The 14,635-nt window shown below is 40.4% G+C and overlaps 1 protein-coding gene across 17 annotated transcripts in view; it reads left to right on the top strand.

Annotated features, from left to right (window-relative positions):
• Positions 1 to 49: 49 nt before the first annotated feature.
• ITGB1BP2 (integrin subunit beta 1 binding protein 2) overlaps positions 50 to 14,635 on the top strand; it is a 30,604-nt gene continuing 16,018 nt past the window's right edge. For 4 of the 17 annotated variants that reach the window (XM_019428691.2, XM_019428688.2, XM_053891491.1 and 1 more), the window contains exons 1-11: positions 50 to 622; positions 871 to 920; positions 1,009 to 1,065; positions 1,144 to 1,289; positions 2,186 to 2,280; positions 2,385 to 2,443; positions 2,582 to 2,652; positions 2,771 to 2,870; positions 3,099 to 3,212; positions 3,461 to 3,523; positions 6,986 to 7,024. In XM_019428691.2, coding sequence (XP_019284236.1) covers positions 559 to 622; positions 871 to 920; positions 1,009 to 1,065; positions 1,144 to 1,289; positions 2,186 to 2,280; positions 2,385 to 2,443; positions 2,582 to 2,652; positions 2,771 to 2,870; positions 3,099 to 3,212; positions 3,461 to 3,523; positions 6,986 to 7,024 — 858 coding nt within the window. In that variant the 5' untranslated portion in view covers positions 50 to 558. Of the gene's footprint in view, positions 623 to 870; positions 921 to 1,008; positions 1,066 to 1,143; positions 1,343 to 2,185; positions 2,281 to 2,384; positions 2,444 to 2,581; positions 2,653 to 2,770; positions 2,871 to 3,098; positions 3,213 to 3,460; positions 3,524 to 3,883; positions 4,290 to 6,985; positions 7,025 to 8,389; positions 8,562 to 14,635 lie in introns of those variants that run through there. The other 13 variants (XR_008418245.1, XR_002074904.2, XR_008418244.1 and 10 more) reach the window with 9 other exon arrangements.

The raw sequence follows: 14,635 nt of genomic DNA, 5'->3' as shown, positions 1-14,635 counted from the left end.
TTATCACATTTTGCTCAAAAGTATGAATCCATTTAGGCAAACTTGGGGAGGTGGGATGCATACTATGGCTTAAGTGGTTGACAAAGATTGGTGCTATTGGCAGTACATAGACGCAATGAGGATGACAAGAAAGCTACTGCTTTGAAAGAGGAAGAAAGTGAGCTGGAGGAACTGGGGTACCTTCATTGAGCTGAGAGGGGTCTAAAAATTGGGATTCATTTCTGAGCAGCTGCTGGCATGTCAGAGGCTTGGAATCGGCCTGGTAAATCTAAAACTGTCTCAGCAGTGGTTAGCTGACCTCACCCAAGTTCCAAGCCTTACTCTGCTTGATCCTTTTTTCTTGAGCCTCAGAGCTAAAATGCTCCTGAGCTCCTTCTGATTGGTTGAGAAGACCAATTGAAGTTCCCTTGCCCATGTTAGGAGGTGTACGCCTCCTGAACTAAAGATAGAAACAGCTGGCCCTTCCAGGCAGCTAAAAGCCTCCAGACTAAGAGGTGTTTCCCACTCGGCAGCCAGACTCCTTGAAATACCCTTTGAGTAATTCTACCAACGTCCTCCATGTCTCTATTCTGCCATAACAAAGGCTGTGGGCAGCACTTTGACCCCAATGCAAACCTTCCTGGTGAGTAATCCTGACTGTGCCAGGGGGTTCTGTGAGTGCTGGGGGAGTGGTCAGCTGTGGGCAGCCCATTAAGAGAGTAGAGAAATTTGAGTGTATCTACCCTAGTTTAATTGGTGTGGGTGATCTTCAATCTTTACTTATTTCTTTTTATTCTAAAGAAAACCCATGAGCATGTAAATCTGGGGGAGAGATAAGAAGTGATAGTTGGTATAGTTGCCCTTCTTTGATCCTTCTGCTGGTATCCACAGATTCCTGTTGCCATCACCCTGGGGTCCCAATCTTCCATGATGCACTTAAGGTGAGGAGTAGCAAGGGGGGACAGTAAGAACATTTCCCAAAGGGAATCTACCCGGGAATCTGAGCTGCGCTGGGTCTTTCGTTATCAGGGTTGGTCCTGCTGCCGGAAGCGAACTGCAGATTTCTCTGAGTTCTTAAACATCAAGGTAAATTATTTACTTCCTTGGATTCTGCCCCTGATAGAAGGATTCTATACCTAATCCTTCTCTCCTTATCTATACTAGGGCTGTACTGTGGGACCACACTGTGCTGAGAAGCTCCCTGAGGCCCCTCAACCTGAGGTGCCTGCCACAAGCAGTTCACTTCAGGAGCAAAAACCTCTGAATACGATTCCAAAGTCAGCAGAGACTTTGCGTCGGGAGAGGCCCAAGTAAAGAGGAGGAGATCCCTGGGTTTTTCCTACATTTCTGGAGCTTCCTAGAAGTGATTAACGGGTCACTGGGGCTTGGGGACTAGGGATGTGAGGAGGGCCAAGTGTCAGGGCTTTGTGTATATTTTAGATCTTAAGGGGAAATTTGTGTCCAGAAGTACTGTCCTTTGCTTTAAGTTTGGTATGGGGTGATGGGATAGGTAGTTAGAGTCAACAGGGTAGCTAGCCCCTCACAAATATATACTTAGTTATAATACAAGGGGGATTGTTGAGAATGACTTGATTTATTTTTATTTTTTGAAAAAAACTTTTTTTTAAATTAAAATTTATTTATTTTGAGAGAGAGAGGAGAAAGAGAGAATCCCAAGCAGGCTCCATGCCGTCAGCGCAGAGCCCAGCGTGGGGCTCAAATTCACGAACCATGAGATTATGACCTGAGCCAAAATCAAGAGTTGGGCACTTAACCAATGGAGCCACCAGGGTGCCCCTTGGAAAAAAGCTTTGAAATGAGTTTTACATCAAGAAAAAGATGTAGTGTTGGCAGCTATAAGGCTTCAGAGAATAGTTTTCTGGAAGAAGTATGAGCAACAGAAGAAAGTCATGTTAGGTCCACAATTAGAGAAGGATGAGGATATGATACAGTTCTGCAGAGAAATGTTAAATTTTTAAAGCAACTGAGTAGATGGGCAAGAAAAGCCCTAGGGATTTCCCCAAGGTTCAGGGACTTGGGATGTACACACACACACACAAAAAATTGGTGATGGAGTTGCTACCCAACTTTTCCAATCCTGCCCCACTTTCACCAGACTTTGACACCATTACCACTGGTGGGAGTGTTGGACCTGTTGATCATAGTTAATGGGTCAGAACTAAATCACTCCACCTATAACCCCTAGGTCAGAGTTACCTCCAAAGCTGCTTCCGCTAAATATATCCCAAGCCCTGGAAATGGCATTGGAACAGAAGGAATTAGACCAAGAACCTGGAGCAGGTAAGTGGGTCATTAGTAGGACAGGCTGTGCAGACTGGGATTTAGTGAAAGTGGCAATTAGGTGGAGGAAATGGATAGGTTCTGACTCTGTTTCCCTTGCCCAGGACTTGACAGTAGTCTGATCCGGAGTGGTTCCAGCTGCCAGAATCCAGGATGTGATGCTGTGAGTGAGCTTATAGAGGGCACGAGCATGTGGCCGAGAAATCCTGTACCTGGGTTGACTGGGTATAGATACGAGGCTGTGTGGGGTATACTTTAGAATGACCTAATTCTTTTCTTGATTCTCCTTTATCCATCTTAGGTTTACCAAAGCCCTGAGAGTGATGCTACTCCATGTACCTATCACCCAGGAGCACCTCGATTCCATGAGGGGTGAGAGAGGGGACTGGGGGGCCTATGAGACAGGTTTCTCCCAATGTTGATCATAAGGTGGGAGTTAGGGCTCATGGCGGAGGGGAGGAGATTCAGTTGAATTATCTTCCCACCTCAGGATGAAGTCCTGGAGCTGCTGTGGCATCCAGACCCTGGATTTTGGGGCATTCCTGGCACAGCCAGGATGCAGAGTTGGTAGGCATGACTGGGGAAAGCAGGTAAGTTCCAACTTTCCCGAACTTTTGATTAGAACCAAATTCCAGAAATAACTTTCCCTCCTATTACCAGATAAAATTCTTCTCCTTATTCTCAACAGCCCAGAGGCTTTGCAATATGAAGTAGTATTAATCTTTTTGGATTCCGTGTCTCTTCTCTAGACACACTTGAGACCTCCCCTTGGGTTAAGACTTCATTCTTACCACCCACATTTCACATCTTCTCTTTAGCTGCCAGCATCTTGCCGTCATGATTGGCACCAGACAGATTCCTTAGTAGTGGTGACTGTGTATGGCCAGATTCCACTTCCTGCGTTCAATTGGGTGAAGGCCAGTCAAACTGAGGTGAGGAATGTCTGATGCTGGATGGGAGGCTGGTGGATTGGGTACTATTACAATTTTACAGGCAGAGTTGCTGTGTGCAGTCAACATGTGGGCTCCACAGTTCCCTGAGAGGAAGGTAGAGCTGGTAGATCAGGGCTGTCTGGCTGACTTGTTGATGTAGGGATCACACCTCTGGCGTGGTTCTCTGTTGTAGTAACTTGTTCTGACCTTCTGAGACTGTTACTACCCCTGTAATTCTTCTCCCTCAGCTTCATGTCCACATTGTCTTTGATGGTAACCGTGTGTTCCAAGCACAGATGAAGCTCTGGGGGGTAAGTGAAGATAAGGGGCACAGGAGGGGGAGGAATATGGGGTAAAAAGAAGGACCAGATTGGAATGAATAGAGGGTGTCTTGAGGGAAGGAATTATAGTGGGAAAGTGGAGGTTTTCTCTTCATTTGCTTTGATATTCTCTCACTCTCCCCCTCTCCCTCCCTTTTTTCTCCCCCCTCCTCCTTCTCCCGTTTCTTTCCTCTTTCTCTCTTTCTTACTGTATTGTTTTATTCCTCCCCGTCTTGTTTTCCACACCTTACATTTGTTTATTTTTCTTCATCATTCATCACCACCCCACCCTGACCACAAACCCTCATTTTCTCTTTCTTCTGTGTTCCTCTATCTTTTCCTCCTCCTCAGGTCATAAACGTGGAGCAGAGCTCTGTCTCCTTGATGCCATCTCGGGTTGAAATCTCCTTGGTCAAGGCTGACCCAGGATCCTGGGCCCAGCTGGAGCACCCTGATGCACTAGCTGAGAAGGCTAAGGCAGGGACTGGGTTAGAGATGGATGAGGAAGAATCTGAGGATTCAGATGATGATCTGAGCTGGACAGAGGAGGAGGAGGAGGAGGAAGCAATGGGGGAATAGTGACACCAGTCAACTATCTAGATAGGACCTCAGTGGTTCCTTTAGAATCTCAGAGACCAGGATATGGTTGGCCATGTCCTGTTGTTATTGAGCAGCAGCAGGCTGAAGGAGGGGAGAACAAAAGTGTCCAAACCGTGCTGTTTTTTCCCTTAAATAAATCTCGTATTCTGCAGTTTCACATAGTGTCATTCTCTCACCTCACTACCTGAGATTTTATTCATCTCCCCCCAACTTCTGTGTGTGTTTAACACACGTGTGTGAAAACAAGCACATGCACAGTCAACCTGTTCTTTATAATCACCGGGTAATCTACTGAGTACTTACTGTGTGCCCAGTTGTGTGTTAGGTGGTTTAGAGCTATCTGAGAAACAGAAAGCTTGTTTACTCCTCTCAGGAAAATTATAGTCTGGCCGACAGGCTAATCTATATGAAATATTAAAAAACATCAAGTAGTTTAGCTGAGTGTTAACTTGTACGGTACAATTATTAAGAGCTGGAGGAGTTGAGAGTGGAGCGATTAATGTGGACTGCATTAGAAAGGGAGAGCTCCGTGGAAGAACATTTTTTAACAGCTTTATTGGGAAACAATTCACATTTCATACAGTTCACCCATTAAAGTGTAAAATGCAGTGTTTTTTTTTAGTATGCTCAGAGTTGTGCAACCACAACCAATTTTCATCACTCCAAAAAGAAATCCTGTACGCGTTAGCAGTCACTACCAGTTCCCCCCCGCCCCCAAACTCATGGCTGTGGGCAACCATTAATCTACTTTCTGCCTCTATGGATTTACTTGTTCTGGATGTTTCATATGAATGGAATCCTACAATATGTGGTCTTTTGCAAAAGGCTTCTTTTGCTTAGCGTAATGTTTTCACAGTTCATCCATGTTATAAAATGTATCAGAACTCCATTCCCTTTTATGGCTGAATATTCCACTGTATGGATATATCACATTATGTTTATTTCATCAATTGAGGTAAAGTTTGGGTTGTTTCCATTATTATGAATAATGCTTCTATGAACATTCATGTACAAGTTTTTATGTGGACTTACGTCTTCACTTCTCTTGGATATATAACTGGGAGTATAATTTATGGGTCAAATGGTAACTTTAACCTTTTGAGAAACTGCCAGACTGTTTTCCAAAGAGGTTGTACCATTTTACATTCCCATCAGCAGTGTAAAACCATTTCAGTTTCTCCACATCTTCAGTAACACTTGCTATTTGTCCTTTTTATTATGGCCATCCCTAGTGGGTGTGAAGTGGAATTTCATTGTGGTTTTAACTGCATTTCCTTGATAGCTAATGATGTTGAGCATCTTTTCATATGCTTATTGGCCATTTGTGTTCTTATTTGGAAAAATGTCTATTCAAATCTGCCCATTTGTTAACTGGGCTGTCTTTTTATTGAGTTGTGAGAATTTTTTAAATATATTCCAGAGACAAGTCTTGTCAGGTAGATGATTTGGAAATATTTTCTCCTATTCTGTTTCGCCTTTCTACTTCCTTGATGGTGTCCTTTGATACACAAAAATTTTTAATTTTTATGAAGTCTAATTTATCTTTCCTTTGGTTTCTTATGTTTTTGATGCCCTAGGCAAAAAAAACACTGTTTAATCCAAGGTCGTGAAGATTTGTTCCTGTTTTGTACTGAGAGTTTTATACTTTCAGCTCTTACATTTAGGTCTTTGATCCATTTTGAGTTGTTTTTTGTATGTTGCATGAGGTAGGGGTCCAAGTTTGTTTTTGCATATGGATATCTAGTTGTCCCAGCAACATTTGTTGAGAAGGCTATTCTGTCCCCATTGGCTTGTCTTGGTACCCTAGTTTAAAATCACCCGACCATGAATGTAACGGGTAAGAAATAAATTTTTAATGGAAACTTGTAGGAATGAGAATTGGGTGGATATGGCAGAGTAGGGAGAGCCAAGCTGAGGCAGGAAGGTGTTCTATTTTACATTCCAGAAGTAATACATTGTCATTGTAAAATGCTCAGTGCAGAAGTATGTATTATGTAAACTCTCTCCAAGTTTAGTCCCTTTGCTGTTTGTAACCACTGCTAACATATCAGGGGGTATGTTTAAGGGAGGGGACAAAAAAGTTAGCTGAGTGTAGCTAGATTGGGAGGAGCCTAAAATTCTAGGTGAAGGATTTTGAACATTATTTAAAACAGAGTTAGAAAGGCAGTATAGGCCCTTTTTTAATGTAGATTTTTAATCAGAGGAGTGATCATCTCTTTCTTGAGTCTCCCTTTCTTGAGCGAGATTTACTCCCTCAACAGAGTGGCCAGGAATCTGGGAGATTCAAAGTCTACGAAACCTCAGTAGGAAGCTTTGCCAAACCTCAAAATGATCTCAAGTTCTTTTCATAGCACAATTTTCTCTCAGTTCCGATTCAAGGAATATATAAGGTCTTGTTGGGAGCTAGAGGTAAGATGGGAGTGAGAGAATGGACGTGGGCAGCAAAGGTAAGGGATCACAGGATAGCATGGCTGAGGATTTGGAGATTGAGGCAAGATTAAGGGATCCTGGGGAATGTATCCAAAGAATGCATCTCTGCCTCACAGAGAAGTTTGATCAGAGGTCAAGGGGCTTCCTGGACCTCCAGGATATTCAACAAATCTGGCTCATTTCTCTGCTCTCATTCTATGGATTTGAGGTGCAAATAAAGTTTCCCCCTTGACTCAAGCCCTTCAGATCCTTTCCAACCCTGGCGGCAGTTTACTTTTAATGTTATTTTTCTACAGATGAGTTGACATCAATAGGGGCTTTGGTGGACGTTTAAAGCTTTTAGAGGTGTAGAATGCATATAGAAAAGTGCATAAAGTGCACTAACCTTAAATGTACAACTTTTTTCTATCTTATCACAATCAGGAGACCAGCAACTACCCAGAATTCCTGGAGAGGATGAAGGTGAGGAAATCAAAAAGTTCAAGTAACCTTTGTTGTATATAAACTTGATATATAAAATTTCAAGTTCACAGAATTAATAAAGTAGTGTACTTCCTCATCTTATGCGGTCCAAAGCCTAAAATGTAAGACAGTAAAGCAGGTACATAACATTAATGGTGATAACAACAGCAGTAACCATAGCTACCTCTTCTCATACAAACTAACCTGCCAGGCACTGTGTTAAGTGCTTTGCTTGCATTACCTCATTTACTCCCCCACTTCTCACCGTCAGATGTACATATTTGTTCACATTAGCATGAATCCTCTCCTTACCTCCTTTACACTTTCTCATTTCTTCCCATTGTGCTTTGTATCCTATTCCCTCATGCCTTCCCAGAAACTTTACACTATTAATTATCCTTTCTCTCTCCTGTTTGTTCAAGCTTTCCCTTTCATTGGATATTTTCATTGACATCTAAACATGCTCAGGTCTCTCCAATTTTATAAAAACAATTTTCCTTGACTACACAACCCTTTCCAACTGCTAAACTCTCTTCTCTCCTTTATAAGCAAACTTCTTGAAATAACTATTGATTTTCTATTTCCTCCTTCCTGATACCATCAAAACACACTCTGACTTCCAACCCGCTCAGTCTGTGGTGATAAGGTCACTTTTGGCCATCAAGTCACTAAATCTAATGGGTGCTTTTAGTCCTTGTCTTACTTGATCTCACAAACAAAATTTGACACTCATGATGGTTTCTTCCGTAAAATACTTTTAATACATTGACTTCTATGACCCATCACTCCTCTTGGTTGTCCTCCTACTTCTCTGGCCGTTCCTTTCAGTCTCTTTTGCAGGGTTCTTCCTTTTCTACCTGGCCATTGAATGATGAAGTTCCTCAGGACTTAGTCCTGATCTTCCTATCTTCTTATATATGACTCTTCTAGACACTCTCGATTATGCCCATGACTTCAAATACCACCCACATGTAGATGACTCATACATTTTTATCTTTAGGCCATATCTTTCCTTTGAGATCCAGATTTGTATATTATAGTAGTAATAGCTGACACAATTCCCTCTCTCTCTCTGCCCCTCCCCTGCTGTGTGTGCACGTGCGTGCTCTCTCACAAAATAAGTTAATGAACTTAGAAAAAATAATAGCTAACACATATTTAGTACAGCGCCTGACATATATAGTAAGCACTATATAACTGTTTGCTATTATTAGTACTACTATTATTCCTCTCTCTACTAAAAGCTTTCACTTCAGACTATTAGGAAAGTTGGGGTGTTTTTTTTTTTTCTCTTGGAGAGGAGGGACACATCTCCAATATCCAATTTTATAATGTTTCAATAAGAAAATAGGATTTTCTTGACAGGTCTTGCTGGTCTACAAAGTGATAACATATTTAACATACCATTTCTTCAGCTCCAGGATTAAGGGAGATTGTATTCACTTGCTGATGGAATAAAGTCTCATGTATAGAATGCCACGGTGCTCACCACTTCTACCCACATTATTTTACTTAATCTTCACACCTGCCTTGTGAGGTAGGTATTATCCCAAATTTTTATAAATGAGGAAAGCAACACTCAGGGAAGGAAATTGCATGCTTTGGAAGTAACATAGCTACTAATTAAAACCTCAGTCATTGCTAAGAGCTGTCATAGAGCCATTTGAGAACATCCAAAACATAAGGACCAACTGGGGTCTGAAAAAAGAAGCCTTAGAAGAGGAACATGACACCATGCCCCTCTAGCCTGGCAGAGTCCCTTTGACAAGCCTATTGAAGCAGTGAGGCCTTTGATCAGTGCTATTTCATGTTGATGCGACACTTTTCCAATGTATTTACCAGATTCAGTGTTACTGTTTTGGGGATCCCTGCCTCCACTGTCCTCTTTCTCCCTTTCTGCTCACAAAGTTCCACAACACTGCTAGAGGGAGAACCAAGCAGACCAATATAAATTCATGCTGTCCAATTTCAACTTGGCCCTGGCAGCTGCTCAGCAACCCTTTTATTTGTCTCCTACGTTCCCTGGCACTCATCCCACAGAGGATCTTAACAGACCTTCCTCTTCTCAAATTCCAGCTCCTCCTGTTCCGCTCCTTTAGACTCATATACACGCTTTCACAAGATGCTTGACAATTCAATAACATTGTTTTAAAGCTTCTTTATAGAGAATTTATGACATGTACAAAAGTAGACAGAATATTATAATGAATCCTAATTTACCAAACACTCAGCTTCAACTAGTATCAACTCCATGCACTTGTTTCATCATTTCCTCCTTTCCCCATCATTTTGAAGCATATCCCAGAGATGATATTCCATACCTAAACATTTCAGTATGTTTCTTTAAAAGGTAAGGATCCTTTTTAAAAGAAAAAACCATAGTTGTAATAATATTAGCACACATAAATAAGCACAATATTCCCTTAATATCATTTATTACCAATCAGTAAATTTCCAATAGTTTCATAAATATCTAAGGAATTTTTATAGGTTTTTTATTTGATTCAATATCCAAATAAAGTCCACACATTGTGATTGGTGGATATGTATTATTTGTTCATTTTATTTTATCTTATTTTATTTTATTTATTTTTTAAGTAAGCTCTATGCCCAATATGGGGCTTGAATTCACGATCCAGAGGTCAATAGTTGCATGCTCCAGCCACTGAGCCAGCCAGGCACCCCATATGTCACTTTTAAACTAAAGGTTCCTTTTCATCTATTTTTTTTCCTTACAATTTTTTATTGAGGAACTCAGATCATTTTTCAGTAGAGTTTCACACAGTCTGAGTTTTGCTGATTGCATCTCTGCTGTATAGTCTAACATATTTCGTTGACCTCTGTTGTGTATATTGGCAAAGTCAATGTCTATACAATGCATCTTCTATATTCATTGTCCTATTTTCAGTAGGGTGGGGAAATTGTCCATGTGACCAAAGAAACACTTGCCAATGTGTTTGGCTTGGCAAGTGACTCAGAAAAGAGCTAGGACTCTTTAGCAGCACTGAAACAGATGGTTGGGGTCAGAGCTCAATAAATAGTAACCGAGATCCAGGCAAGAGAGGATGAGTGAGGGGCCATGGAGTGTCAGATTTCCACTCTGTTGGTATGTGGAGCAGAACAGGCAAAGAAGCAGTGATCGGGCTGAAGTCAGAACTGGGAAAGGAGAGGTAGTACTTGAGGCAGCAGTTGGGATTATTTCTCAGGGGATTACTCTACTTGCTATATACCCTGTTTTCTAAATGTAACTTATTCATTCATTCCCACCTCTGTGCTTTTGCCCTGGATGTTTCTTCTGCTTAGAATATTACCTCCTTTCTCTCCATGTATCCAAATCCTATTTATCTTTAATGAACAGTGAAAGTTCTCTGTTTTCCATATTTTTGCTTGTAGAGTCATAAAATATCTCTGAAAGGTTAAATAAGAGATCAAGAATATTGATTGCTTTCCCAAGAAGGGAACTAGATGGCTAGAGGACAGGACTGGAAGGGAGAAAGAATTTACTGATTTGTTGCAGGTGTGCCAGGTAATCTGATGAAATTGTCTACTATGAATTCTGTGGAAGTAGAAGCAGGGAGATTGAGGAGAATGAGGAAGGTCTGAAACAGCCTCTGTGGGGAGAGTGCCAGGGAATGTATGAAACGAATAAAAGAGCTGCAAGGGCCAAGTTGAAATTGGACAGCATGAAGTTATATTGGTCTGCTTGTTTCTCCCTGTAGCAGTATCCTGGGATTTGGAGAGCAGAAAGGGAGAGAGGGGACAGTGGAAACAGGGATCCCAGAGACCAAAACACTGAATCTGGTGTAACTGGGAGATAATTAATTACTGATCTGGATGAAGTGAGAGGTAAAGTATGTAAGGGTCCCACTGAGGTTAGAGATGAAGAGATCAGAGACCTAAAAGTTATTTGAAAAAGTGTTACATCAATGTGAGATATCACTGATTAACCAAGGGCCTCACTGGTTCCTAGATAGGCTTGTCAAAGGGACTCTTTTAAGCTAGAGGGGCATGGTATCAAGCTCCTCTTCTAGGACCCCAGTGGGGTCCTTAAGTTTTGGATATTCTCAAATGGTTCTAGAACAGCTCTTCGCAAATGACTGGGTTTTTAAGCAGGTGGAATTCATCACTGAAATTGGAGCTTCTGCAAGAGACATGGTGGGAGGAGTAACAAAAAATTAAAGAAACTACTCTTTATTGAGCCTTTACTGTGATCTAAGCACTGTAATAATAATCTGTCTATTTTATCTTTTTTGTCTCTGTATATTATACACATGTATCTCAAATGATAATATATATTATTTAATTCTCACAACAGTGTATTAAAAGCATCATCATTATTTTTAAGTGTTTATTCATTTTTGAGTGAGAGAGAGACAGAGCACGAACAGGGGAGGAGCAGAGAGAGAGGGAGACACAGAATCCAAAGCAGGCTCCAGGCTCCAAGCTGTCAGCACAGAGCCTGACGCAGGGCTTGAACTCCCGAACCGCAAGATCATGACCCGAGCCAAAGTCGGATGCTTAACTGACTGAGCCACCCAGGCGCCCCTTATTATTATTATTTTAGAGAGAGACAGAGTGGGGGTGAAGGGCAGAGGGAGAGGGAGAGAGAATCTTAAGTAGGCTCCAAGCTTAGCATGGAGACTGATGTATGGCTCCATCCCACAACCCAGGGATCATGACCTGAGCCAAAATCAAGACTCACATGCTAACCAACTGAACCACCTAAAAGCATGGTGCCCCTAAAAGCATGGTAATTATCATTTTCATAATACATGAAGAAATTGAGGTTCAGGGAGGTTACATAAATTTCCCTAAGTCACACAGCTATCAAGAGTCAGAGCCTGGGACTCAAATCTAGGTCTTGACTACAAAGCCTGTGTTCTTTGGTGTCCAAGTAGTACTTTCCAGCAAATACCTCCCTCCACTAAATGAATCCTATCTGCCAGTGAAATCTGTTATAAAATTATAGATGCATTATCACTGAAAATAATGATACACTGAATTGAAAACTTTTGATGAGTAAGGAGTTAATTGAGTAGGGTAGAAGAGATATTTGGAGACAGTGAAACTAATTGAAGATAATTGGCAGTGGTCCAGGGGAGAAAGGTAAGACCCCAGACTTAAGTGGGTGTGGTCATAAGAATGGAGGAGAGAGTCATAGATTTAAGAGATATGTCTTAGTTCAGGCTGCTGTAACAAAGTATTATAGACCAGGTAGTTTATAAACAACGGAAATTCATTTCTCACAATTGTGGAGGCTGGAAATCTGAGATCAGGGTGCCAAAACAGTTGAATTCTGATGAGGGCCCTTTACCAGGTGGAGAGCAGAAAGAGGAAGCAAGCTCTCCCATGACTCTTATAAGGGTACTAATCTTACCTTATTCATGACCTCATCTAATCCTAATTACCTTCCAAAGGCCCTATCTCCTAATACCATCATACTGGGGGATAAGATTTCAACATATGAATTTTAGGGGGACATATTCAGTCTGTAACAAAATAGTTCCACAGGTAGGAGTGAAAGTAATGTTACTTGAACTTAAATAGCTCACTCCTTCTTCAGTGCCTCTGTAATATCTGATTCTCCTGCCTGGAATAGTCTCCTTCCAGGTGTTTGAATAACTGGCTCCTTCCTGTCATTCATGTCTCAGTTCATGATAGGTAACCAATTCATTATCTTGAAAATTCATCAATAGGGGCACCTGGGTGGCTCAGTTGGTTAAGCATCCGACTCTTGATCTCGGCTCAGGTCATAATCTCACGGTTTTGAGTTTGAGCCCTGCATCGGGCTCAGTGCTGACAGCGTGGAGCCTGCTTGGGATTTTCTGTCTGTCTGTCTCTCAAATAAACAAATAAACTTAAAACATTTTTTTAAAAAGAGAATTCATCAATAAAAAGAGAGAATCAAACATTTATCCTGCCTTTCCAATCTGAACTAACAAAATAGCAGATGGGGGGATGTATCTTTTTACAAAACTATTCCAATGAATAAAAAGAAATAATAAAATCAGAACATTACTTTGGCAATCCTTGATAAATAGATATAAATAGTAAGGATCAACAGCTTCTAAGGTCATAAAGAGACGCCAGACATCGTGTCTATCCTATAGTCATACCAGAAAGATGAACCCAAGGTCAGGCTTCCTGGGTTCAAATCTTGACTCCTCCACTTACTGGCTATATGACCTTAGACTACTTAAGAGCTATGTGCCTCAGTTTCCCCAACTATAAAATGGGATTAATAACAGTGCCTATATCATAAGGTCATTAGTAGTATTAAATGAGTTAACATGTCGAAAGAGCTTAGTATAGTGCCTGGTATAGGATAAGCATTATAAAAAGGTTAACACTGTTAATGAATAATTGGCTTTTTATTTGTACATTATTTCTCTCTTTCACCAGAATATAATTCTGTATTTATTCACTATTCCCAGAACGTAAAACTGCCTAGCACATATATAATACATGCTCAATAAATATTTGTTGAATGAAGGGTCTGAATTAGAATGGTAAAGAATAGACAGGAAAAAGACATGTGAGATATTCTTAAAAATGAAGAAATAAACCTTGGACTTAGTGATTTTTTTTTTCTGATAAGGGATGGAATGGAATAAGATGCATACTTCAATATTAATAGGTAGAAGCTAGTGCTTTTAACAAAAATAGAGGCAGGAACTAGAACTAATAGTTAAATAGTCTGATAATGAATTTTATTTTATTTTTTTATTCTTTATTCATTTTAGAGAGAGAGAGGGAGGTGCAGAGAGAGAGGGAGACACAGAAAACGAAGCAGGCTCCAGGCTCTGAGCTGTCAGCACAGAACATGATGCGGGGCCCGAACTCATGAACCTGAACTCATGAACCGTGAGATCATGACCTGAGCTGAATTTGGTTGCTTAACTGACTGAGCCACCCACACGCCCTGATAATGAACTTTATTTTAGATATGAATTTGAAATGATGGCAAAACATGAGTGGAATTGCTAGCAGAAAGTTAATTGTAAATGCAAAATTGGAATTCATGAAAAAAGCATTGAAAATAGATTTGAGTACCATCTTCAATGTGACAATTAAATATTCAACTTTCTGGTAATGAGCTTCCTTCATCGTTAAAAAAAAAGCAAAAGTGAATAAAATGGAGAATAAAATATTTGAACCCTTAAATTTATTCTTCAGAGGAAGTCAGTGTCAGTTTGGTGTATATCCTTTCAAATATTTTCAATGCATTTGCAAGCATATTGGCATATAACATGTAGGAACATAGTAAAAGTATGAGTAGCTATCTATATACATATGGAGAAACTTGTTTTTTTCTTTTTGGTCAATTTGGAATCATTCTATAATATTTTTCTGTAGCTTGCTTAATCATTAAACATACCACTTTATAGTCCTTGAAGATATTTTCACATCAATATGTATACATCGCTGACATTCTTTTTTGTGTTGCAAAGTACTTGATTCTACATATATGCCATAATTTATCTATCTGTTCCACTACTGATGGACACTTAGGTTGTTTCCAATTTTTTGTTATTACAAATTATGCAGCAATGAAAATCATTTTACATGTATCTTTGATTATTTGTGCTAATATTTCTTGAAGATAGATTC

The sequence above is a fragment of the Panthera pardus genome, unplaced genomic scaffold (assembly GCF_024362965.1).
Source record: "Panthera pardus isolate Hobbes unplaced genomic scaffold, ASM2436296v1 HiC_scaffold_27, whole genome shotgun sequence".
NCBI classification, from domain to species: Eukaryota; Metazoa; Chordata; class Mammalia; order Carnivora; family Felidae; genus Panthera; species Panthera pardus.
The sequence above is the reverse complement of the archived record's forward strand: the minus strand, read 5'-3'. Positions and strand labels throughout refer to the sequence as shown.